The 25,164-nt window shown below is 37.0% G+C and overlaps 1 protein-coding gene across 3 annotated transcripts in view; it reads left to right on the forward strand.

Moving 5' to 3' along the window:
* SLK (STE20 like kinase) overlaps positions 1 to 25,164 on the forward strand; it is a 62,272-nt gene that overhangs the window by 18,615 nt on the left and 18,493 nt on the right. For 2 of the 3 annotated variants that reach the window (XM_086377643.1, XM_086377644.1), the window contains exons 2-12: positions 5,294 to 5,458; positions 7,053 to 7,101; positions 8,992 to 9,141; positions 14,614 to 14,686; positions 14,843 to 15,037; positions 15,567 to 15,648; positions 17,259 to 17,387; positions 17,998 to 19,368; positions 21,386 to 21,516; positions 21,741 to 21,864; positions 23,285 to 23,464. In XM_086377643.1, the coding sequence (XP_086233769.1) occupies positions 5,294 to 5,458; positions 7,053 to 7,101; positions 8,992 to 9,141; positions 14,614 to 14,686; positions 14,843 to 15,037; positions 15,567 to 15,648; positions 17,259 to 17,387; positions 17,998 to 19,368; positions 21,386 to 21,516; positions 21,741 to 21,864; positions 23,285 to 23,464 (2,649 nt within the window). The remainder of the gene's footprint in view (positions 1 to 5,293; positions 5,459 to 7,052; positions 7,102 to 8,991; positions 9,142 to 14,613; positions 14,687 to 14,842; positions 15,038 to 15,566; positions 15,649 to 17,258; positions 17,388 to 17,997; positions 19,369 to 21,385; positions 21,517 to 21,740; positions 21,865 to 23,284; positions 23,465 to 25,164) is intronic. The other variant, XM_086377645.1, reaches the window with a different exon arrangement.

A 25,164-nucleotide genomic window follows, 5' to 3' on the forward strand; every position in this document is an offset into this window, starting at 1 on the left:
GCTGTTTTTTCTTATAAAATGATAGATTTGCTGAAGTGATGGTAACATGCATAATGTTGAAAATCTCCTTTAAAGACCTTTGTGTGTGTGCTCACTCAGTCTTGTCCAGCTCTGCAACTCCATGAACTGTCGCCCACGAGACTCCTCTGTCCATGTAATTTTTTAAAAAACCTAGTTAGTATTTTATGATTTGATTCCTAACTTTAAAATAATGATCTTGACTTCTACTACACATTTGGAAACCTTTCCTTTGTAATAAATGGAAATGAGAAGTTATTCAGTTAAAGAAAGAAAATGGAAAAGTTAAAGTACTAAAAACAATGAAAAATGATTAAACTGATGGAAATATAGGAAAACTGGGAAGGGTAATGATTAAGATAAAGTTTTAGAAACAGCCTGGATTTGAATCTCGATTCTGCCTCTTCTTCCTGACCTTGGGGAAGCATTTTAATCTAAGTTTATTTATCCTCCTTTAAAGCAGGAATGCTAATATATCATGGTATCATTTTGCGGATTAACTAATAATAGTAATAATTCGAGATAACATTTTCGAATCCTTTTTACTATGAATGGCAGGCAGTATATTAAATGTTTATATGTATTTTTTCCCTTGGCAAATATCTGTTATATTAATTCTCACAAACTTGTGAGTTGTAAGTACATTTTATTGATGAGGAAGCTAAGTCTAAGAGAAGGATTTTGTAAGTTGCCCAAACAACATAGTTATTAAGTGGCAGAATCAGAATTTGAACCCTAACAGTCTGATCCAGTAGAACCTGCAACTTGAAATTCTATCGGTATTAAGCACTTAGCATGTATCTGTTAATATTTATGTTTAGACTACCTTTAAAAAATAAGTATAACAGAGAATGAGAAAATAAGCCACTGACTGGGAGAAAATGTTTGCAAATGACATATCTGATAAAGCACTGTAATTCAAAATACATTAAGAATTCTTAAAACTCAACAGTTTGAAAACCTATGGTCTGATTAAAAAATTACCAAAAGATTTGGGCGTCTCACCAAAGAAGGTATTCAGATGGTCAGTAAGCATATGGAAAGATGCTCAACATCATCTGTCATTAGGGAGTTGTAAAGTTAAACAAGGGGATACCACTACACACGTATTAGAATGACAGAAACCTCCACCAGCACAACCAAGTGCTGGCAAGGGTGGGGAGCAACAGTTCAGTGCAGTCACTCGCTCGTGACCGACCCTGCGACCCCATGGACTGCAGCACGCCAGGCCTCCCTGTCCATCACCAGCTCCTGGAGTTTACTCTAACTCATGTCCACTGAGTCGGTGCTGCCATCCAACCATCTCATCCTCTGTCATCCCCTTCTCCTCCCACCTTCAGTCTTTCCCAGCATCAGGGTCTTTTCCAGTGAGTCAGTTCTTTGCATCACGTGGCCAAAGTATTGGAGTTTCAGCTTCAGCATCAGTCCTTCCAATGGATATTCAGGACTGATTCCCTTTAGGATGCACTGGTTGGATCTCCTTGCCATCCAAGGGACTCTCAAGAGTCTTCTCCAACAGTATAGTTCAAAAGCATCAACTTTTTGGTGCTCAAAAAAAAGTTGGACTTTATAGTCCAACTCTCACATCCATACATGACTACTGGAAAAACCACAGCTTTGACTAGATGGACCTTTGTTGGCAAAGTGATATCTCTGCTTTTTAATATGCTGTCTAGGTTGGTCATAACTTTTCTTCCAAGGAGCAAGCATGGCTGCAGTCTCCATCTGCAGTTATTTTGGAGCCCCCAAAATAAAGTCTCACTGTTTCCACTGTTTCCCACTTTAGAAGACAGTTTGTCAGTATCTTGCAAAACTACACATACTTTTACCATATGATCCAGTAATTCTGCTCCTTCGTACTTACTCAGAGAAGTTGAAAACTTAAATCCACACAAAAAGCTGCATGCAGATGTTTATAGCAGCTTTATCCATCATTGCTAAAACCGGGAAACAACCAACATGCTTTCAGTTGCTGAATGAATAAACATGCCTGCTGCATCTGTGTATCCAACTATTATTTAGCACTAAAAAGAAATTAGGTATCAAACCATGAAAAGATGTGGAGGAATCTTAAATGCATGTTACTCAGTGAAAGAAGCCAATCTGAAAAGGCTACATACTGTATGAAAAACAGAAGACTATGGAGACAGTAAAAAGATCAGGGAAGGGGTTAGGAGAAAGAGTGGGATGAATAGGCAGAGCATAGAGATTTTTAGGGCAGTGAAACTATTCTGTGTGATATTAACATGGTGGATACATATCATGTATTTTGTCCAAACCCATAGAAGGCACACCAGGCGTTCATGCTAATGTAAACAGTGCACTTCAGGTAATGATGATGTGTCAATACAGATTGCTCAGCTTTAACAGATGTACCACTCTGGTGCAGAATGTTGGTAGTGGGGAAGGCTGTGCATGAATAGGGAAGAGGTGTATGTGGCAACTCTTTGTACTTTCTGCTACGTTATATCTAGTTTGTGTACATTATATCTACTACTGTGGACAAGAATCCCTTAGAAGAAATGGAGTAACCGTCATAGTCAACAAAAGAGTCACAATGCAGTACTTGGATGCAGTCTCAAAAATGACAGAATGATCTCTGTTCATTTCCAAGGCAAACCATTCAGTATCACAGTAATCCAAGTCTGTGCCCTAACCAGCAATGCTGAAGAAGCTGAACGGTTCTTTGAAGACCTTCAAGACCTTCTAGGACTAACACCCAAAAAAGATGTCCTTTTCATTATAGGGGACTGGAATGCAAAGTAGGAAGTCAAGAAATACCTGGAGTAACAGGCAAACTTGGCCTTGGAGTACAGAATGAGGCAGGGCAAAGGCTAAAAGAGTTTTGCCAAGAGAACGCACTGGTCATAGCAAACACCCTCTTCCAACAACACAAGAGAAGACTCTACACATGGACATCACCAGATGGTCGATACTGAAATCAGATTGATTATATTCTTTGCAGCCAAAGATGGAGAAGTTCTATACAGTCGGTGAAAACAAGACCAGGAGCTGACTGTGGCACAGACCATGAACTGTTTATTGCCAAATTCAGACTTAAATTGAAGAAAGTAGGGAAAACCACTAGGCCATTCAGGTATGACCTAAATCAAATCCCTTACGATTATACAGTGGAAGTGAGAAGTAGACTCAAGGAATTAGATCTGATAGAGTGCCTGAAGAACTGTGGACCAAAGATTCGTGACATTGTACAGGAGGCAGGGATCAAGACCATCCCTAAGGAAAAGAAATGCAAAAAGGCAAAATGGTTGTCTGAGGAGGCCTTACAAATAGCTGTGAATAGAAGAGAAGCAAAAGGCAAAGGAGAAAGGAAAGATATACCCATTTGAATGCAGAGTTCCAAAGAATAGCAAGGAAAGATAAGAAAGCCTTCCTCAGCAATCAATGCAAAGAAATAGAGGAAGACAATAGAATGGGATAGAGATCTCTACAGGAAAATTAGAGATACCAAGGGAACAGTTCATGCAAAGATGGGCACAATAAAGGGCAGAAATGGTATGGACCTAACAGAAGCAGAAGGTATTAAGAAGAGGTGGCAAGAATACACAGAAGAACTGTACAAAAAACATCTTCACAACCCATATAATCACGATGGTGTGATCACTCACCTAGAGCCAGACATCCTGGAATGTGAAGTCAAGTGGACCTGAGAAAGTATCACTACAAACAAAGCTCATGGAGTTGTTGGAATTCCAGTTCAGCTATTTCAAATCCTGAAAGATGATGCTGTGAAAGTGCTGCACTCAATATGCCAGCACATTTGGAAAACTCAGCAGTGGCCACAGGACTGGAAAAGGTCAGTTTTCATTCCAATCCCAAAGAAAGTCAGTGCCAAAGAATGCTCAAACTACTGCACAAGTGCACTCATCTCACATGCTAGTAAAGTAGTGCTCAAAATTCTCCAAGCCAGGCTTTAACAGTACATGAACCATGAACTAACAGATGTTCAAGCTGGTTTTAGAAAAGGCAGAGGAACCAGAGATCAAATTGCCAACATCCGTTGGATCATCGAAAAAGCAAGAGAGTTCTAGGAAAACATCTATTTTTACTTTATTGACTACGCCAAAGCCTTTGACTATGTGGACCACAAGAAACTCCGGAAAATTCTGAAAGAGATGGGAATACCAGACCACCTGACCTGCCTCTTGAGAAATCTGTATGCAGGTCAGGGAGCATCAGTTAGAACTGAACATGGAACAACTTGTTCCAAATAAGGCAAGTAGTACATCAAGGCTGTATATTGTCACCCTACTTATTTAACTTGTATGCAGAGTACATCATGAGAAACGCTGGGCTGGAGGAAGCACAGGCTGGAATAAAGATTGCTGGGAGAAATATCAATAACCTCAGATATGCAGATGACACCACCCTTATGGCAGAAAGTGAAGAAGAACTAAAGAGCCTCTTGATGAAAGTGAAAGAGGAGAGTGAAAAAGTTGACTTTAAAACTCAGCATTCAGAAAACTAAGATCATGGCATCTGGTCTCATCACTTCATGGCAGTGGATGGGGAAACAGTGGAAACAGTGAGAGACTTTATTTTCTTGGGCTCCAAAATCACTGCAGATGGTGACTTCAGCCATGAAATTAAAAGAGTATTGCTCCTTGGAAGGAAAATTATGACCAACCTAGACAGCATATTAAAAAGCAGAGACATTACTTTGCCAACAAAGGTCCGTCTAGTCAAGGCTATGCTTTTTCCAGTGGTCATGTATGGATGTGAGAGTAGGAGTATGAAGAATGTTGAGCGCCGAAGAATTGATGCTTTTGAACTGTGCTGTTGGAGAAGACTCTTGAGAGTGCCTTGGACAGCAAGGAGATCCAACCAGTCCATCCTAAAGGAAATCAGTCCTGAATATTCATTTGAAGGACTAATGCCAAAACTGAAGCTCCAATACTTTGGCCACCTGCTGTGAAGAACTGAGTCATTTGAAAAGACCCTGACGCTGGGAAAGATTGAGGGCGGGAGAAGGGGACGACAGAGGATGAGATGATTGGATGGCATCACCGACTTAATGGACACGAGTTTGAGTGAACTCCAGGAGTTGGTGATGGACAGGGAGGCCTGGCGTGCTGTAGTCCATGGGGTCACAGAGAGTCAGACATGAATGAGCGACTGAACTGAACTGCACTGTACCTTCTGCTTAGATTTGCTGTGAACTGAAAAGAAAAAATAAAGTTTATTAAAAAAATAATAATATTTATAAATCAAGTATGCATTGTAATTGTGGACATAATGATACTTTTGTTTTTAGGCTCAGAATAAAGAGACCAATGTTTTAGCTGCTGCAAAGGTGATTGACACCAAATCTGAAGAAGAACTTGAAGACTACATGGTTGAAATTGATATATTAGCATCTTGTGATCACCCTAATATAGTCAAGCTTCTAGATGCCTTCTATTATGAGAATAATCTTTGGGTAAGTATTTTGGTTAATCTGTAGGAATAGCCAAAATAAGTTAATCGTCCTGAAGAGATTTATAAGTTGTGTAGACCTTTTTTGGACTACCTCTTCTATTTAGTTACTTATGCTTCTTGAGTGAGAATTGACCCATTGATGAGAGGATGATTAACAACATAGCAACATATCCTTAGCTTCAACAGATGTTTAGATGTGTATTTTAGAACACCGTGTTTCATGATTATTTGACATTGGACTGAAATGTAGAAACTTGGTGAAGAATTTTAAATTTCCTGAATAATGAAATTAGATTCCTTTTTTGTTTTGAATTAATATTTTTTTCCAGTTGGAACTTCTTTCTTTCTCTCAAGTCTTTTTTTCCCCCCAGTTTTTTTATTTATTTATTTGTTTTTTAATGTTAGTTTAATGTGTCTTATATAAGTTTCTTAATTTAAATTTAAGTATTTAAATTTTTTTTTAAGTTTCTTTTGTTGTGGCCAGGTCTGTATGTAAAAATTTTATTCATTTTTAGAAAATGTTAGGCATAAATAAATATATAAATAAAATGTTAATATTTATAATAACCAGTCAGTCACTTGCTCTGCACCAATACTAATTTAATCAAGAGGACTTTTTAAAATGGAGTTTTAGTTTGTCTCCTTAAAGGAATAAGCAAAGTATTACAAAAGAAGAGTAGATAGTGTAAGCTGTACCTGGCTGCAAATCAAAAGACCTTTCCTTTTTTATTTTGGTGATACTAGGCAGGAGCTTGGATAAATCAGTTAATCTTTATCAGTCTGTTTACTCCACTGTAGGATAATAATGATCTGTCTCCCAAATTATTTTTCATATGATATAATGAATTTGAAAAACAACTTATTGTAAAATAAGCTCCTGTGAAAAATAAAGTGTTGTTCTATAGAGGAGAAAAAACTATGAATCTATACAATTTGTTAAGCTCTGTAATTATAAGCAACAGCTAGACAACTATGAGGGACAGTGGGAGGGAGAGAGAGACATGAATTAATTGAAGAATCATAAAAATACAAAATGAAAACTGTGATGAGGATTAAGAAGGAAAAATGCATGGTGCTATGTACCAGGGAGGTTTGGGAAGGCATCCAGTAGGATGTGATAAGTGAGCTAGTATCTGAAGCTTTTGTGTGTGTTTTCCCCAAGTTTCTAGAAAACTAAAAGCAATCTTTCAGGATGTGTTCCTGTTAGTAAAGTTAAAAAATATTCTTGTTCATTTAACTCACAATAGTTACCTTAAGAAAGGAGAGTATAAAGTCTTTGAGTGGTGAGGGCGTGGATGTATAATATGGCCCTTAATAAACATTCTGTACCAGGTAACTTTAGAGAACCTGGGACACTACAAGTTGTGATGAACAAAAATGCGCATACTTCCACAGTGTGTTCCCTTTGTACTTTCTCAAATGTACAGCAAGACTTGTGACTCTTTTTACAAAGGAAGTCTTCATGGTTGTTAGCATAATATTGTTTATGTAACTTAGGTTATTTGATAGCTCTCTATTTATATTTTTTGCTAGCTTGAAGGAAAAATACTCAGAATCAGTGTGGTATTAGACATGTGCTTTTTATTTGCCTGCAGATCCTCATTGAATTTTGTGCTGGTGGAGCAGTAGATGCTGTGATGCTTGGTAAATGCCTTTTTGTTCCTTACATTTATATCTTAAATTATACTTTTAAAAAAGTCAGTGGATTTCAAACATTTATACATGTGTATTTATCTTATTGTTGAGTAACATTCAGTAAGTTAAATCAGCCTAATTATTTTTGTATTCTTAGATGACCATGATAAAATTTTAAAATTAAATGTTGTTGCTTCCTGACCTGCATATAGGTTTCTCAAGTGGCAGTTCAGGTGGTCCGGTAGTCCCATCTCTTTTAGAATTTTCCACAATTTATTGTGATCCACACAGTCAAAGGCTTTGGCGTAGTCAATAAAGCAAAAATAGATGTTTTCCTGGAACTCTTTTGCTTTTTCGAGGATCCAGCGGATGTTGGCAATTTGATCTTTGGTTCCTCTGCCTTTTCTAAAACCAGCTTGAACATGTGGAAGTTCATGGTTCATGTATTGCTGAAGCCTGGCTTGGAGAATTTTGAGCATTACTTTACTAGCGTGTGAGATGAGTGCACTTGTGCAGTAGTTTGAGCATTCTTTGGCACTGCCTTTCTTTGGGATTGGAATGAAAACTGACCTTTTCCAGTCCTGTGGCCACTGCTGACTTTTCCAAATTTGCTGGTATATTGAGTGCAGCACTTTCACAGCATCATCTTTCAGGATTTGGAATAGCTCAACTGGAATTCCATCACCTCCACTAGCTTTGTTCGTAGTGATGCTTTCTAAGGCCCACTTGACTTCACATTCCAGGATGACCTGCCTCTTGAAAAACCTATATGCAGGTCAGGAAGCAACAGTTAGAACTGGACATGGAACAACAGACTGGTTCCAAATAGTAAAAGGAGTTCGTCAAGGCTGTATATTGTCACCCTGTTTATTTAACTTATATGCAAAGTACATCATGAGAAACGCTGGGCTGGAGGAAGCACAGGCTGGAATCAAGATTGCTGGGAGAAATATCAATAACCTTAGATATGCAGATGACACCACCCTTATGGCAGAAAGTGAAGAGGAACTAAAAAGCCTCTTGATGAAAGTGAAAGAGGAGAGTGAAAAGTTGGCTTAAAGCTCAGCATTCAGGAAATGAAGATCATGGCATCTGGTCCCATCACTTCATGGGAAATAGATGGGGAAACAGTGGAAACAGTGGCTGACTTTATTTTTCTGGGCTCCAAAATCACTGCAAATGGTGACTGCAGCCATGAAATTAAAAGACGCTTACTCCTTGGAAGGAAAGATATGACCTAGACAGCATATTAAAAAGCAGAGACACTGCCAACAAAGGTCTGTCTAGTCAAGGCTATGGTTTTTCCAGTGGTCATGTATGCATGTGAGAGTTGGACTGTGAAGAAAGCTGAGTGCTGAAGAATTGATGCTTTTGAACTGTGGTGTTGGAGAAGACTCTTGAGAGTCCCTTGGACTGCAAGGAGATCCAACCAGTCCATCCTAAAGGAGATCAGTCCTGGATGTTCATTGGAAGGACTGATGCTGAAGCTGAAACTCCAATACTTTGGCCACCTCATGTGAAGAGTTTACTCATTGGAAAAAACTCTGATGCTGGGAGGGATTGGGGGCAGGAGGAGAAGGGGACAACAGAGGATGAGATGGCTGGATGGTATCACCGACTCAATGGACATGGGTTTGGGTGAACTCCGGGAGTTGGTGATGGACAGGGACGCCTGGTGTGCTGCGATTCATGGGGTCACAAAGAGTCGGACATGACTGAGCGACGGAACTGAACTGAACTGATAATATGTGAAGAAACTAATATTTGTGTTATACTTTTTAAAAAGTCATTTCATTGTATATAATCTTCAACAGTGACAGTAAAGGTATTAAAGGTATATAACCTGCTGATACACTTTCACTGTACAAAAATGATTATTTTTTTACTTTTTCGTTGCAGAGCTTGAGAGACCATTAACTGAGTCCCAAATACAAGTAGTTTGTAAGCAGACTTTAGAGGCTTTGAACTACTTACATGATAATAAGATCATCCACAGAGATCTAAAGGCTGGCAACATTCTTTTTACCTTAGATGGAGATATTAAGTTGGGTAAGTTTATTCTTTTAGATAAAGCATTTGGTTTTATGCTGTGAGGTTTTTCCCTATATGTCTGTTACTTAATATTGTTCTGTTAGGACTCAAATATTAATATGTGAAACAAAGAGAAGTACGTTAAAATATGTAAAACATGAGAATTACTTCATGTTAATTTTTTAAATTGGGGCTTCCCAGGTGGTGCATTGGTAAAGAATCTGCCTGCCAAACAGGAGATGTGGGTTTGATCCCTGAGTTGGGAAGATCCCCTGGAGAAGGAAATGGCAACCCACTCCAATATTCTTGCCTGGGAAGTCCCATGGACAGAGGAGCCTGGTGAGCTGCAGTCCATGGGGTCGCAAAGAATCAGACACGACTTAGTGGCTAATCGCTAAGCAGCGATTTTTAAAATACTTCTTGGAGGGAATTCCCTTGCAATCCAGTGGTTAAGACTTGGTGCTTTTACTGCCAATGGCCTGGGAACTAAGATCCCGCAAGACTGAGGTGAGGCTAAAAAAAAAAAACTTGGGCAAATAGTTATTCATTAACTCCCAGAATTTCTAAGTATAGGCACCTAATATAAAGACTCTTTAAACAATAGGAAAGGATGGATTGTTATTTTTAAAAAGACACACTTTTAAAAGACTGCCTAATAATTTTTCCCTTAAATTTTTATATGTAGAATTAATATTTATAAATACAATACATTTAGAAAATGACACATTATGTGAAACCATTTAGTTTTGTCTTCATTTCCAAAACTCATATCTAGTTGTTTTCTTTTTCCGTCTTTAGTTTTATATTCTATTTTGTAGATACGGTATCTTGGCTAAGCTCACAAAGTAACTAAGTGTAAAAAAGATGCTAAATTAAGTATAAGATTGAAAATAGTTTTTTTTTTTTTTGCACTGAGGGAATAAATGATAATTTCATAAGGAGGAATAGATACAGACTTTAGATGGGAAATTAATGAATTTCATATATATATACATACAGATAGAAGATACAGTCCTTTTTAAGTATCCCCAAGGTATGAATTCCGAGAAGGCAATGGCACCGCACTCCAGTACTCTTGCCTGGGAAATCCCATGGACAGAGGGGCCTGGTAGGCTGCAGTCCATGGGGTCACTAAGAGTCGGACACGACTGAGCGACTTCACTTTCATTTTTCACTTTCATGTATTGGAGAAGGAAATGGCAACCCACTCCAGTGTTCTTGCCTGGAGAATCCCAGCGACAGAGGAACCTGGTGGGCTTCCGTCTATGGAGTCGCACAGAGTCAGACACGACTGACGCGACTTAGCGGCAGTAGTAGCAGCAAGATATGAATTAAGAAAAAACCTCTGGTGATGAAGCCTGAATTTGAGTATTTTGGACAGATATTAAAAGGACAAAATATACCCAAAGGCCATGCTGATACCAGTGATCATAGTTCACTTTACTTTGTCATGACCTCTAAGCAGGTATACTTTGATATACTGCTGCTGCTGCTAAGTCGCTTCAGTCGTGTCCAACTCTGTGCGACCCCATAGAGGGCAGCCCACAAGGCTCCCCCGTCCCTGGGATTCTCGAGGCAAGAACACTGGAGTGGGTTGCCATTTCCTTCTCCAGTGCATGAAAGTGAAAAGTGATAGTGAAGTTGCTCAGTCGTGTCCAACTCTTCACGACCCCATGGACCCACCAGGCTCCTCCGTCAATGGGATTTTCCAGGCAAGGGTACTGGAGTGGGGTGCCATCGCTTTCTCCTTTGATATAGTACTAAATTTTAACTTTTTTTTTGAGAAATACATACAGATACAGGAAACCACATTAAGAGTTGTGTAGCTTATTGACTTGTAGCTCTGTACGCAATAGCTTTGTAATCACCACTTAGATAAAGAAATGGAAGTATGTCAGGCACCTTAGGAGCTGCATCATGTGCCTCATCTCAAGTCACTGTCCTCTTCTCCACAGGTAACCTGTATACTAACTTTATAGTAATCACTTCCCTGTGTTTCTTCATGGCTCTATCACCCAGTGTTCATCTCTAGACCTTAGAGTTTAGACTTGTCCATGTTTAAAACCTGCTTTTTCTTTGAAGTCTCTTTTGATTTATGGGTCATACCCCCCTCCCCACCATTCCTTTCTTCTCTTTATGTTTTATCTATGGCATGCGTTTTCATGGCATGCTTTCTCAAAGAAATAAAATTTTAGTATTACCATGGTTGTGACCCTCCAAAGGCCCACTGATAGTACATGAACAGATATACAGTATATCTGTGACATTAAAATTTCACGAGGAGAGAGGATCGGAGAAAAATGTCTAAAAAGGCTCTTTAGGAGAGGTGAAAAAAGAAGTTGAGAAACACTCTTCTGTGGGACCTGAGCTATTAGACCTGTAGTTTCTCTTATCTTGCATTTTGCTGGCTGCATACTCTTGATGCCTTAAGTAATTTCCTCTCTGTATTTCCCTCAGTTTGCAGATAAATCCAAAGACTTTTTGGCAAGAATCTGTGTGGTTTTGTATTCTTTCATTTAGTAGGACATGGTATTTTAAGACCACAGTCTGAATGTTAAGTATGCTTATAGTTTCTGGACTGGCCTTCATTCTAGGCCCTTCCAAAGGACAGAGCGACGCTCTCCTGAATTCCTACATATGTCCTATTCAAATTCATGTGTTAATGTTCTTCCTTTTTGAGGCTGAATAATGTTCTGTTATCAGCATATGTATGCACCACGTTTGACTTACTCATTCATCCATTGATGGACACTTTGGTTGCTTCCCCCTTTGGGCTTCTATGAATAATGCTGTTGTGAACATGGTGTACAATATCTGTTTTGAGTTCCTGCCTTCATTTCTTTTGGGCAGATACCCAGATTGTATGGTAATTCTGTGTTTAATTTTTTGAAGAACCATCGTACCATTTTCCACAGTGGTTGCACAAATTTACACTTCCAGAGCAATGCACAGGGGTTCCGATTTTTCTGCCTCCTTACCAGCACTTGTTATTTTCTATATTTTTGATGATAACCGTCCTAATGGGTGTGAAGTGATAGTGGGTGTGAATTCGTTGTGTTTATTTGCTCTTGCATTCCTCCTAGTTTAGTCTTTGTTTCTAAAATGGTTTTTTATTTCTAATTTCTCTTGTGTTCTGTCACCTCATTCATGAGGTTTAAAATGCTGATATATGTTACTTTTTTATGTCTTATATCATATTTTAAAGTCTTATTGCTTGTTTTGAAATAGTATAATTTGGATCTATTTTTGGTACATGTTTTCTGTAAGTGTTCTAAAATCTTATTTGAATACAGCAGTATACTTTTGTATAAAATAATACATGCCATTAAAAATAACTATATTTTTGAAGATTTAGGATGCTGAAATAGTTTTGCGTTGGTTGACATTTAAAATAGTTGCACTTTATTTCATTAATTCATGCATAAAGAATGTCTTCCATTTCTGTGACATTGTATTAAGTATACACAGATATTATAGAACCATAGTATCCTTAGGAGCCATATATACATTGCAATAACCACATTTTTATTATCAGATCACATTCTTGCAAATGGAGATAAATATGTAAATGCTATTTCAACAGGCCAACATATATCTGCCACATTACTGTAAGTAGAACTGTACAGTACTTATTAATGACCTTAATTTCCCCCTTGCACAAGAATGAAGGTGGCCTCTTGTCCCTCCTCAGGTTACCGCCTGCTCGTAAGAGTGCTCAGGGAGGTACGGCTGTTGGCGGTGGGCATTTGTGGTTTAGGTCTGGCTTTGGACCTCCTTTCCCAGTCATGTTCTGAGGGAAAAAAGTAAAAAGACTGCTAATGGGATCTCAAAAAACACTGAAATGGAGTAAATACTGAGTTGACTGTGTGCTTAATCGCTCAGCTGTGTGCAACTCTTTGTGACCCCATGGACTGTAGCCTGCTCCTCTGTCCATGGGGATTCTCCAGGCAAGAACACTGGAGTGGGTTGCCATGCCCTCCTCCAGGGGAATCTTCCCAACCCAGGGATCAAACCCAGGTCTCCCACATTGCAGGCCGATTCTTTACTGTCTGAGTCACCAGGGAAGCCCAAGAATACTGGAGTGGGTAGCCTATCCCTTCTCCAGGGTATCTTCCTGACCGAGGACTCGAACTGGGGTCTCCTGCATCACAGGCAGATTCTGTACCATCTGAGCTACCAGGGAAGCCCTCATAACACCATATTAGGAAGTGTAACATCATTCTGTAGGCAGTAGGCAGCTACCAGGGTGTTTTAAGCAGAACTACCTGGTCAAAAAAAGAAAAAAAACTATATAATAGATACAAATAATTAGAATACAGGGCAGGATTTCATGAGTTTTAAAAGTTCTACTGCCAAAGTATCACAGAGGTTAAAATTACATATATTATTAGTGATAGTAGCTGCCATTTATTGTGTGTATTCTGTGCCAGACCTTGGGGCATGAATACAAATACTAGATCTTTGGGATTTATTCAGTTTTGAGAATTGTGGCATGTCAGATGAAACTTTAGGAGTGAAATGTATATGGCATGAGGTAATTTATGCTGCAGTAGCAATTTTGTGTTGCTATTAATGATCAAGCTCTAAGCTGAAAAGGAGAAAAAACTGATAAAGTTACGATGTTGCTGTGCCCTATGATTTAAATCAGAAAACATCATTCCTGAGTTTTTTCTTTGTGATGTAATATTATGAGGAAATTAGCAAGACATATGCTGTCATTTGGGCTTCCCCGGTGGCTCAGCAGTGAAGAATCTGCCTGCGATGCAGAAGATGCAGGAGATGCAGGGTCGGGAAGATCCCCCGGAGAAGGGCATGGCAACACAGGCCAGTATTCCTGCCTGGAGACTCGCATGGACAGGGGAGCCTGACAGTCTACAGTCCACGGGATCCCAAAGAGTCAGACACAATTGAGCACGCAGGCATGCTGTCATTTAAGGCTTCTTTGGTGTAATTTCTGTCTTTCATACTAGAAAAACTGTCCTTCAATTTAATTGTAACATGTAGCACTACTGGACATTTATTTTGAAATGGACAGACTGGTCTGTTTTAAAATTACTATTTTTTTTGTCAGTTCTGAAGAATTTGTGATCTGAAGATGTATAAAGATGGTGGTATTAAGTGTATTAATGATGGAATCTTTTCTGTGGCAGTTTTTTTTTGTGGGGTGGGTGGAGATATGGTAGAAAGAGCGTGGTCAAAATTAGGGTGAGAGGGAAGTTACTTCTCTTTCCATTTTGTGTGCTGTGCTTTGTCACTCAGCTGTGTCCGATTCTTTACAACCCCATGGACTGTATAGCCTGTCGGGCTCCTCTGTCATAGGGATTCTCCAGGCAAGAATACTGGAGTGGGTTGTCACTCCAATTCTATTTTTCTTACCCTTTAATGACAGTGGTCTTATTAAAGACTTGATATGCTTCTCCCTTAAGTTGAATATAGCAAACTTTGCTTAAAAACTATCAGTAATACTTTTGTATGGTTATTTGTTTCAAGCGGATTTTGGAGTATCAGCTAAAAACACAAGGACAATTCAAAGGAGAGATTCCTTTATTGGCACACCCTATTGGTATGTATTCAGTTTTATGGATTTGCTGCATTAGTTATGTCAGCAGTTATTATATGTTAATTTTGTCCACGTTTGATTATACTGTCTGTCTTTTATGTGGTTTGTGATCACCATTTTAAGTTAAACATCTTAATTTTCAATTCTCTGTCTTCATAGGATGGCTCCTGAGGTAGTCATGTGTGAAACATCAAAGGACAGACCCTATGACTACAAAGCCGACGTTTGGTCCCTGGGTATCACTTTAATAGAAATGGCTGAGATAGAACCACCTCATCATGAATTAAATCCAATGAGAGTGCTGCTAAAAATAGCAAAATCTGAGCCCCCTACATTAGCACAGCCATCAAAATGGTAAAATATTCCTAAACAAAACTTTTTAAGAAGCAAAACTTGAAACTTTATTCTTCTAGCTTTCCAAGGGTATTTAAACTTAGGTACATGGTACGAAGGTTGTATGAAATAGAAAACTGATACTGGTGTGTTTTCGAGACTTAAGGATCATATAAATGTTTATAATTAACTTTCCCCATCAATTTGAAAATAGCAGTGATTGGAGTTCTACATGAAAAAGTATTTTCTGTGAGAAGCTAAGGCATATATGTGATCTGTATTTGTGGAGGTTAATATAATGGAAGGATTTTTATGATTTTTAGCTTTCTTATGAACATTTGACTGTATCTCAATGACTTAAGACTATAAGCCTACTTACATACATGTGACTTGTATTTATAAATGAGTGACTTATGGATATTCTCATGAACTAGTTTTATGTTGAGTTAATACTATTACATACATGATAGAACTTAACCATGGTTTCTCATAGTTTTGATTTTAATAAGAAAATAAAATAGAATGTCATTATTAAAATTTTATTTTGAAGGTCTTCAAATTTTAAGGACTTTCTAAAGAAATGCTTGGAAAAGAATGTGGATTCCAGGTGGACTACATCTCAGCTGCTGCAGGTAAAATAAGAGTAGTGTGACAGTGGCAAACCATATAGCTGTTGCAGCATCTCTTTAAGATGAATACAGATTCAGATTCCTTCAGTTTTCCTGTGCAAACACAGGATACATTGAGTAGTTAACATTTACTTTACAAACGCGTGGTCCCCTTACTAAGAGGCATTTATTTAGCTTTTAAGTAATTTCTCCTATGCTTTTCTGATTCAGTTTGTGTTCTTTTCATTTTGTTTAGTTATTTCCATTTTGTCAATCACATCCATTCAGTTTCTCCATTACTAGAAAACAAGTACCTTGGTGACAGGGGCCGTGAGCAAATTAATTTTTTTTTTAGTGTCTCTTACAGTGAGGGTAAATGTTTAGTAAATATTGCTAACTTTAAGAAAAAATGGTGTTGAAGTGATTGAATAATTTTGTTTTATAGCAGGACTTGTTTGTAATATTTGAAATAAGATTTTTTTCATGTTTTATTTATTTATTTTAATCTTTATTTTATTTTTTTAATATAAATTTATGTTGATGTATGGCAAAACCAATACAATATTGTAAAGTAATTAGCCTCCAATTGAAATAAAATTTTGTCAAACAGTAGTACAGGTAGACAAGTAGAATGACGGATCTTGAAGCAGTTACTGTTCAGTTCAGTTCAGTTCAGTCGCTCAGTCGTGTCCGACTCTTTGCGACCCCATGAATCGCAGCACGCCAGGCCCCCCTGCCCATCACCAACTCCCGGAGTTCACTCAAACTCACATCCATCGAGTCAGTGATGCCATCCAGCCATCTCATCCTCTGTCATCCTCTTTTCCTCCTGCCCCTAATCCCTCCCAGCATCAGAGTCTTTTTCAGTGAGTCAACTCTTCGCATGAGGTGGCCAAAGTACTGGAGTTTCAGCTTTAGCATCATTCTTCCAAAGAACACCCAGGGCTGAGTTATTGTACAACTCCTCCATTATAGTTTTTTAGGTTGCTATTTATCTGGAGGAAGAAGCAAGAAAAATTGCCTTTCTGTCTGTACAACAAGTATAACCTTGAAATGCATCTTCTCTTGTTTCACTTCCTCCACACTGGAAGACCTTAGTCTGTGCCAAACACTAAGTGCAGAGTACAGAGATGAATAAAATATCTTCTTACTCTTAAAAACATTAGAACTATGTAAAAAAAAAACAGGTGTTTATATTCACTTTTAACAGAACTTTAAAGCTTTTTATAATTATTGAGGTTTTATATGAGATGTAAGCATACTATTACTTTTTAAGAACTAGTAATTTATTTGAAACTTGGTTTAGTTTTAATTTAGGTTTTAGATTATGAAATTTTCAGACATACAGCAGAGTACATGAAGCTATTACCCAGAAGTAATGTGTTGTCATTTTTGACATATTTCTTTCAGATTCTTAAAAAACATGTGCAGATAGAGTTGCAGGCAGCTCCTATTCCTGTTCAGTTCCCTTCCCCACCGTCTTATCCCAGATGTACTATCATCTGAAGTTGTTTATATTTTTCCTACTTACATGTCAGTGTTTTTACCACATAAGAATGTGTTTTATATATATGAAACTCACTCCACAAGCATTTCAGTTGTTACTGAGTAAGCTCTTTTTAACAATCAAACAGCATCCTTTTGTGACCGTTGATTCCAACAAACCAATTCGGGAGTTGATCGCAGAGGCAAAGGCTGAAGTTACAGAAGAGGTTGAAGATGGCAAAGAGGAGGATGATGACGAAGAAACAGAAAATTCTCTGGTCAGTATTTAAAAACAAAATTGTGTTTTGGGAATTTTTAGAGTTGAATTTTGAGTTACGATTGCATGTATGTCTAAGAATTAATTGATTGCGTTGTTGTTGTTTAGTTGTTAAGTCGTGTCCAGCTCTTTGGCAACCCCATGGACTGTAACCCATGAAGCTTCTCTGTCTGGGATTTCCCAGGCAAGAATACTGGAGTGGGTTGCCATCTCCTTCTCCAAGGGTCTTCCCAACCCAGAGATCAAACCTGTGTCTCCTGCATTGGCAGGTGGATTCTTTACTGTGGAACTACCAAGGAAGCCTGATTTATTGGGTAGCAATACAAAAACCTTTAATTTAGAGGTGAAGATTTATTGAGTTTTCTCCTTGCTTTCAAGTTTGCTCCTTGCTATCCATTTTTGTCATATTTATTATGTGAAGATTTGTCAGTTCTTTAAGTTATTTTTATAATTTTATCAGATTTTACTGAATAAAAATATTAAATCACTATATATATGAATTCATCATTTATATATATATATATATATACACACATATATATGAAATATTGTTTTGGTCACCATCTTAAAATTACATTTTTAACACTAAAACTGTATAAAATCTTTTTTAGCCAATACCTGCCAGTAAGCGTGCCTCCTCTGACCTGAGTATTGCCAGCTCTGAAGAAGATAAGCTTTCACAAAATGCTTGTATTTTGGAATCTGTCTCAGAAAAAACAGAACGTAATACTTCTGAAGATAAATTTAACAGTAAAATTCTTACTGAAAAACCCACCAGTGATGAACCTGAAAAGGTTGTGGTGGGTACTGATGAACATGTTAATGATACTCATTTAGAAGCTATGGCTGAACTTCATAATAAAGCAGCAGTAATTGAGGAAAATGGAAGAGAAGAGAAGAGACCCAAGCTTGAAAATCTTCCTGACACAGAAGACCATGAGGCAGTGGACATTAATTCAGTCAGTGAAGGAAAAGAAAATAACATAATGATAACTTCAGAAACAAATACTGAACAGAATCTGAAACCTGAAGAAGAAACAGATCAGGAAAAGCAGCAGATATTTGAAAATAAGATTATAAATTCTGAAGAAATTGAAGATACTACTGTCCAAGGAATGGATTTAGTTTCTGAAGAGACTGGAGAAAAAGAGGCAGATATTCAGGCAATTGAAAATGAAGTTGAGTTTACAAAGGAAGACACCCAAGAGAAACTGGGAAAAGATGACAAAACTGAAAAAGATAGGATCAGTGATACAAGCAAAGTGATAGGAACAAATGAGGCAGAAGATGTTGTTCAGAGGGCAGCTGAGAGCAGTGCTGAGGATGCTCAGCGTAGTGATGGGAAAGAAGTGGGTGACGTAGGCCAGACATTAGTGATCAAGGCCACGGAGGGTCCCGAGGCTGGTGGTACTGAGAAAGCTTCTGTTGAAGAGAGAGTTGAAACTAATGAGACAGACAAAAAATCTGTAGACGGTGAAGGTGAGGAACAACTAATCAGCAGTTCAGAGAACCGATTGGAGACCCGTGAGGAAGTCGGGACAAATGATGTTGAGATTACTGAATCAAGTGGCACTGAAGGAACAGAGGTCAGAAGTGTAGTGACTGATACTGACCAGAAAGCTTTAGAAAATGAAACTCCTGATGTTCATAAAGCCACTACTGAGATGGACACAGAGCAAAAAGAAATTCCATGTGAAGTGCCAGTTAAAGCAGAACCTCAGGTCACTGCCGTTCCACAGCCCAGTGAACCTCAGCTTGTTCCAATACCCAGTATTAATATCAATCCTGAAGATGCAGAAAATAAAGGAGAAATAGGTGCTTTGTCAAAAACTGAAACCATGTTACCAGAATCTGAAAATCAAAAGGAAAATGATACTGATTCAGGCACTGGTTCCACTGCTGATAATAGCAGCATTGACTTGAATCTATCCATTTCTAGCTTCCTAAGCAAAACTAAGGACAGTGGATCAATATCTTTACAAGTAAGTGTATATGGGTCCTTGTGTGGATTTGTCTTTGTCGTTTTGGCAGTTGAGAGTTTATGTAAAACTGATGACTTTCAAACAGACCAACACTAAATCAGTGTAGTATTAACCCTATAAAATTCTTCAGGGCTATGAGAGCAATCAATTAAAAAAAAAAACTAGAGAGATTCTGGATGTAATCGTTAAATTTTTTGGTAGTACCTACCTATTTTTGCCAATTCAATATAAATAGTATAATAAATTGCTTACTGGTATTTGGATTTTCCTACTGCACATCTCTTTGTAGAATTTTAGCAAGAATCAGTAATATTTGAAAGAATAGAGGGCTTATAATAATGATCTCTTTTAAAGAATGTTGAGGATTTAAACATTTCTTGATTTACTACTGGCCATGCAGATGACCACTCTTAACTCCTCAGTCATAGCCATTTCTGTTGCTGTGTAAATGATTGTGGGAAAACCAAACCAAACACTAAAACCCAGAATGCTTGGAGCTGTTAGAGCATAATTCTCCAATCTGAGTGTGCTTAAAAAGGTAATCATTAGGGAGAGCTATGTAGAAGTATGGAGTGAGGCCGGAGAATCAGTGTTTGTAACAGAAGATCCCATGGAATTCTGACACAAGTGAGCCACAGACTGCTTAGAGACTCTGGATTGACAGGTGGCAGAAAAGCAGGAACTTAGAACTGACCTTAGGGATAGGACTCCAGGGCATGGCTGATCCGCCTGCCTATAATGCCCCAGATTATCACTACATGTATTGCTTAGATGGTCTTCAGTTTTCAGTTTATTTTGTTTCAGTGCCTGAAATTCCATTTTTCTGAAGTTCATTTACAGACTTAATAGTTATAGTTAGCCTATCCAAAAAAAAAAAAAGCAAATATTTCTGTGAGAATTAAGGCAACATTAATTGTGGATGCTTTAGTAGGAACTGAAGAAATGGAGAATTTGGAGGTTACAGGGAGGTAGGTTAATTTTGGAGCATGCCCACTTTAGGTTTTAGAAGATGTCTGGATAGGGTGGCCATAGTCCAGAGCTTAGGGGAGAGCAGTGTGAGGATACTGGAAACCTCGAGAGTGGGACAGTAAGAGGGTGAAGACTGCAAAGTGCCAAAGACCAACTTAAAAATTCTAATGCCTTTTAAATGTAGTATTTTCACATTCTCCTTTTGATCCCTCTGCTTTCTAACCATTTCCGCCTATCACAACTAAGTAATTATCTGTTCTCAGTGTTTATATGTTTATCAGTGTTACATACTTCTGTTATTTCTCTTTGCCTTTAAAAAACATTTGGATACCAGTTGAGGAATGAAGAGTTTGGTCTTGATAAAGGATTTCAGGCAGAAGCTAGCTGGCAGATCTGGTGCTTTGGGTTGGTGTGGTGGAGGTGCTATCTTTCTAGTAACTCTAAAATCACTCCATCTCTGACCCTGAAATGAAGGAGGGCTGGTGATATTATTGTTGTTGATTAAATGAATTTTGAATCTCAGTTGCGGCAGTATTTTAAAGTTATCTGAGAGCCTTTTCAAAATAAAAGCCTCAGCCTTTTCAGACTTGCTGATTTAGATTCTTTTGAAGGATGTGCCTCAGGAATTCATTTTTAATGGTGTTGTGTTTCTGAAACAGAAAAACAGAGGTGTCTGAGAACCTACAAGGTAAAAAGAGGAAGAAAAGATGGTTAACATATAAAGATTGTACTAATTACTCATTTTGTGAATTGGTCATTACCACTTGTGGCTAATTGTGATGTGGTATCATAAGAATTATACATGCATATCATCAAAATGCATAATTTCACTTGAAAAAGATTGATTTCATCTGTAAAGTCATGTGAAAATCAGATGAGGTGTATTTGGTATAACTGGTTTCAGAGATGTCTTACTGCTTTCTGTTCAGCTTTGTATGTGTAGTCTTCATAGCAGTTAGTTCCGTTTCTTGTTTTTGTTTTTTTAAGAATATGTTTTCCTTCTCTAGTATTCGCCATATAACGCCTAACTAAAATAAATCTTCCTCAGGAAACAAGAAGACAAAAGAAAACATTGAAGAAAACACGCAAATTTGTTGTTGATGGTGTAGAAGTAAGTGTAACAACGTCAAAGATAGTTACTGATAGTGACTCCAAAACTGAAGAGTTGCGGTTTCTTAGGTGAGTAGAGGAACAACGTGACTTCAGCTGGTTTTGTGACTTCTCAGGTCTCTGCAGAGTCTGAAGAATAGAGAAACGAGTAGTCTTGGCTAGTTTTGAGTTATTGTTTTACTACTTTCCTATTGGAAGAAAATGTTAGTTTTCAAGTTTTTTCTTGTAAAGCATTACTTCAATGGTGTAATTTTTGCTCCTCTTTTTCTGTTGTCACCGTTAAATTTTATCAGACGTCAGGAACTTCGGGAATTAAGATTTCTTCAAAAAGAAGAACAAAGAGCCCAACAGCAGCTCAATGGCAAACTGCAGCAACAGCGAGAGCAAATTTTCCGACGTTTTGAGCAGGAGATGATGGTAAAGTCTTGGAATTTTGTACCATCTTGTTCATAAAGAAATCTACTGCTTAAAAAAATCACTGCTGGGAGGTTTTAGAACTTCTTCTCTGGTTACTAGATTTCTCTGGCTTTGTGATATGTTTTTGGCCTTTGTCTCTTTGGTGTTCTGGGTGTTTTTCTTTTCTTCCTGTTTTTGGCCATTTGCCTGACTTACAGTGTGTTGGGTGTCTTTGTTTTTCTTTGATTAAAATCTGTCGTGGAAACCTGGAATCATGAAGCTAATAGATGGTTTGCAAATGTCAATTGCTGGACAACTTTTTATTGCTAAAATTTTACCTCTCAGAATCCAAGATTTTAAGCTGCTCTAGAATAGTTGTCTTCAAAATCGGTTGAGTATTAGAACTTCTTGGGGAATTTTTCAGAATATGCTTACTTCTCTGGCTACTACGTTAAGCTTCCACATCCCTTTTCACAGCTGCTAGAGAAGTTAGTGCTGACTTATCAAGGGTAATTGTCACTGAGTCTTTAAATTTTTACTTTGTGTCCAAAGTTGGAAAAGAAATTGTTATCATGATATAAAATTTCAATAACTTACGTTGAACATCTAGCTTAATGTAGGTTAGAAAAAAGGATCATTTGAAATGTTATAGGATTCATGGTTGATTATAGTTCTTATGTTTTTTAAGTGGTAAGGATTGTTTTGTGTGAAGTTTGGCATTGCTGATTTCATTTTTTGGGTCCTAACTGAGAATTCCTAAGGAAATAATGAGCTTTTGTTTTCACTGAGTATTTTTGCAGTATATTCTGTTTTTTCAGAACCTTACAAAAACTCTGTTTCTCCTCTCCCCATATTTTCCAAAATATTTTACTTTTTAATTTTTTAAAAGAAAACACTCTTTACAAATAAGTACCTATGTCTAACATTGCAGTGTTATTCAAGTATTATATAAACAGGAATCTTTTGTTGAGAGAATAGCTTTATAATTCTAAAAGGTTTGTTTCAATGAAATAGGATGTTTATTTTAAGAATTTTGATGAGGAAGAGTAAGTCTGAAAATGACAAGTAATGGTATGTTCTTAAAATAGATTCAAATATGACCTTTGATTTATCAAAAATCATATAGGAAAAATATTGAAATTTTTCTTTAGTATTTCATAGCAATTGGATATTCTTCTGGATTGTCTATAATTTTTGAATATTCTATACTTATATAATAGAAGAAAGTATTTTCCTTATTAGAAAAAAATGAAAATGCTCATCTTTTTGAAAAATTTTAAAACATATTTTAGTGAATTTGACTTGTTCAGTATTGCAGAGGGTACGTATTTTATCACTAAGTTTAAGTGCCAGTTATCAATATGTGCTCTTAGTAAACATTTTCAGTATAAGTTGATATGAGCATTAATGTTAAATGATCTTGAGCTACATCATTTTACAGAGCAAGAAACGACAATATGATCAGGAGATTGAAAATCTAGAAAAACAGCAGAAACAGACTATTGAACGTCTAGAACAGGAACACACAAATCGCTTACGAGATGAAGCCAAACGCATTAAAGGCGAACAAGAAAAAGAGTTGTCCAAATTTCAGAATATGTTAAAGAACCGAAAGAAGGAGGTAAGGGTAACTACCCTTTTCAATGTACATGTGTTTAAGGAATAAAAAATAATACTTGTTAGTTAAGTGGCACTCATTAATTTTTTTTTTTTCAGTCTTCCCAGCAGTCATGTAGGGTAGCAGTAAGGCTAGAAGTTACCTAATTTTACTGCCAAGAAAACTGGAGTAGAAAAGGTTTTAATGACCTTTTCAAGTTCATAAACACACATTAAATATCCAGCTAACCCTTGAATCAAGACTTCAAATGGAGTCTAATCCATTTTCCTTTTAACCTATCATTCCTCCTTTATTAATGCAACATTCAAGTCCTGACATAGTGATGTTTTTTTCAAGAAAACATGCTATGATCTATTTGCAGGTGGCAACAATATTTCAATTTAGTATTTATTTGCAATATTTAATTCATGCTTAAAAATTATTTTTTCTTGATTATCTTGAGTACCTTTCTCAGATACTGTGTCCAAACAAAAGCTGAATAACTTGAAATTTGAAATAATATCTCCAAGTTTATCAAAGTGTGAGATACTTTGAAGAATCACAGGTGGAAAATATCTGTAAAGTCATTTGACAAGAATGAATTTTTTCATTTTTCCTGAAACTGTTCCATATTGTCATAGAATCTGTTTTTGTGGTATTATTTACTATTATTATTTTTATTATTGTATTAATTTGTCTTTTTCTTCCCCAATTAAAATAAAACTAAGAACTTTTACATACTAGCAGTTTTGAGAGATAATTTTATAATTTATTCTGTTCCTTTAGTGTAGGAGGAGAATTTATCTTTATCTTTATGGACAATATTATGATCAGATTTATTAGTTTTGGAGCAAACTAACATCAACCAAACTAGGGAATACATTTTCACTTTTGTTGCATGTCCCCAGTACTCAGATTCATTGATTTTAACAATGAAATGCAGAAAATGGAATATCATATTGCTGAACTTCAGGATCTGGTTTTAAAAGGATAGAATCAAATATTAATCGTACATTCTTTGATTTCTCTAGGTAAAGATGAGTGAAATGGTATATAGCCATTTGATGTGGCTTCCATTTCTAAAAATTACTGTTTTGTTACTGTTTATTTTATTTCACATAGAATTGCTTTATATACCATGATGTATGACTTTACTGAGACCAAATGTTAATTTTTCTTAAAACCATGGATAGATGGATAGTTTTTATTGAAAGGTTGCTTTCTAATATCAGATTAAATTTTAAAAATTTTGTAGGTAAATATGTGATTTAATTTTAGAGATAAAAATGTTTCTAGTTATTGTTACTGTTTTAGAGTAGGAGAGGTTTAGCCATCAAACGTGTTTGAGATCGTGATATGCATATTTAAAATAATTATGTATTTTTTTCCTTATTGCTAAACTTCTTGCATTTGGGGAGTCTCTTCTTTTTCATGGTGATTTGGTTTCATGAGAGATTACTGATGGGAAATTGTAAATACACTTGTTAAATCAAAATCAGTCTGTCTCACAGACCGTAAGTGGCATGTGGTGATTTGGAATCTGGTTGCTTTTGGTGCTTCTACTTATACACACATGACCGTCTTTCATAGTTGGATTACAGATTCGTTCTTAGGTGGAATACACGTCTCGGATTTTGAAGTGATTAAAAGAAGGAGCTCTAAAATACACTTTATTTTATAATATATTTATCTGGTATAATAAATCATAGCATACTAAACTTATT

Source organism: Bos grunniens, chromosome 26, assembly GCF_055505025.1.
Source record: "Bos grunniens cultivar Pamir isolate PY7600 chromosome 26, Bosgru_T2T1.0, whole genome shotgun sequence".
NCBI lineage: Eukaryota > Metazoa > Chordata > Mammalia > Artiodactyla > Bovidae > Bos > Bos grunniens.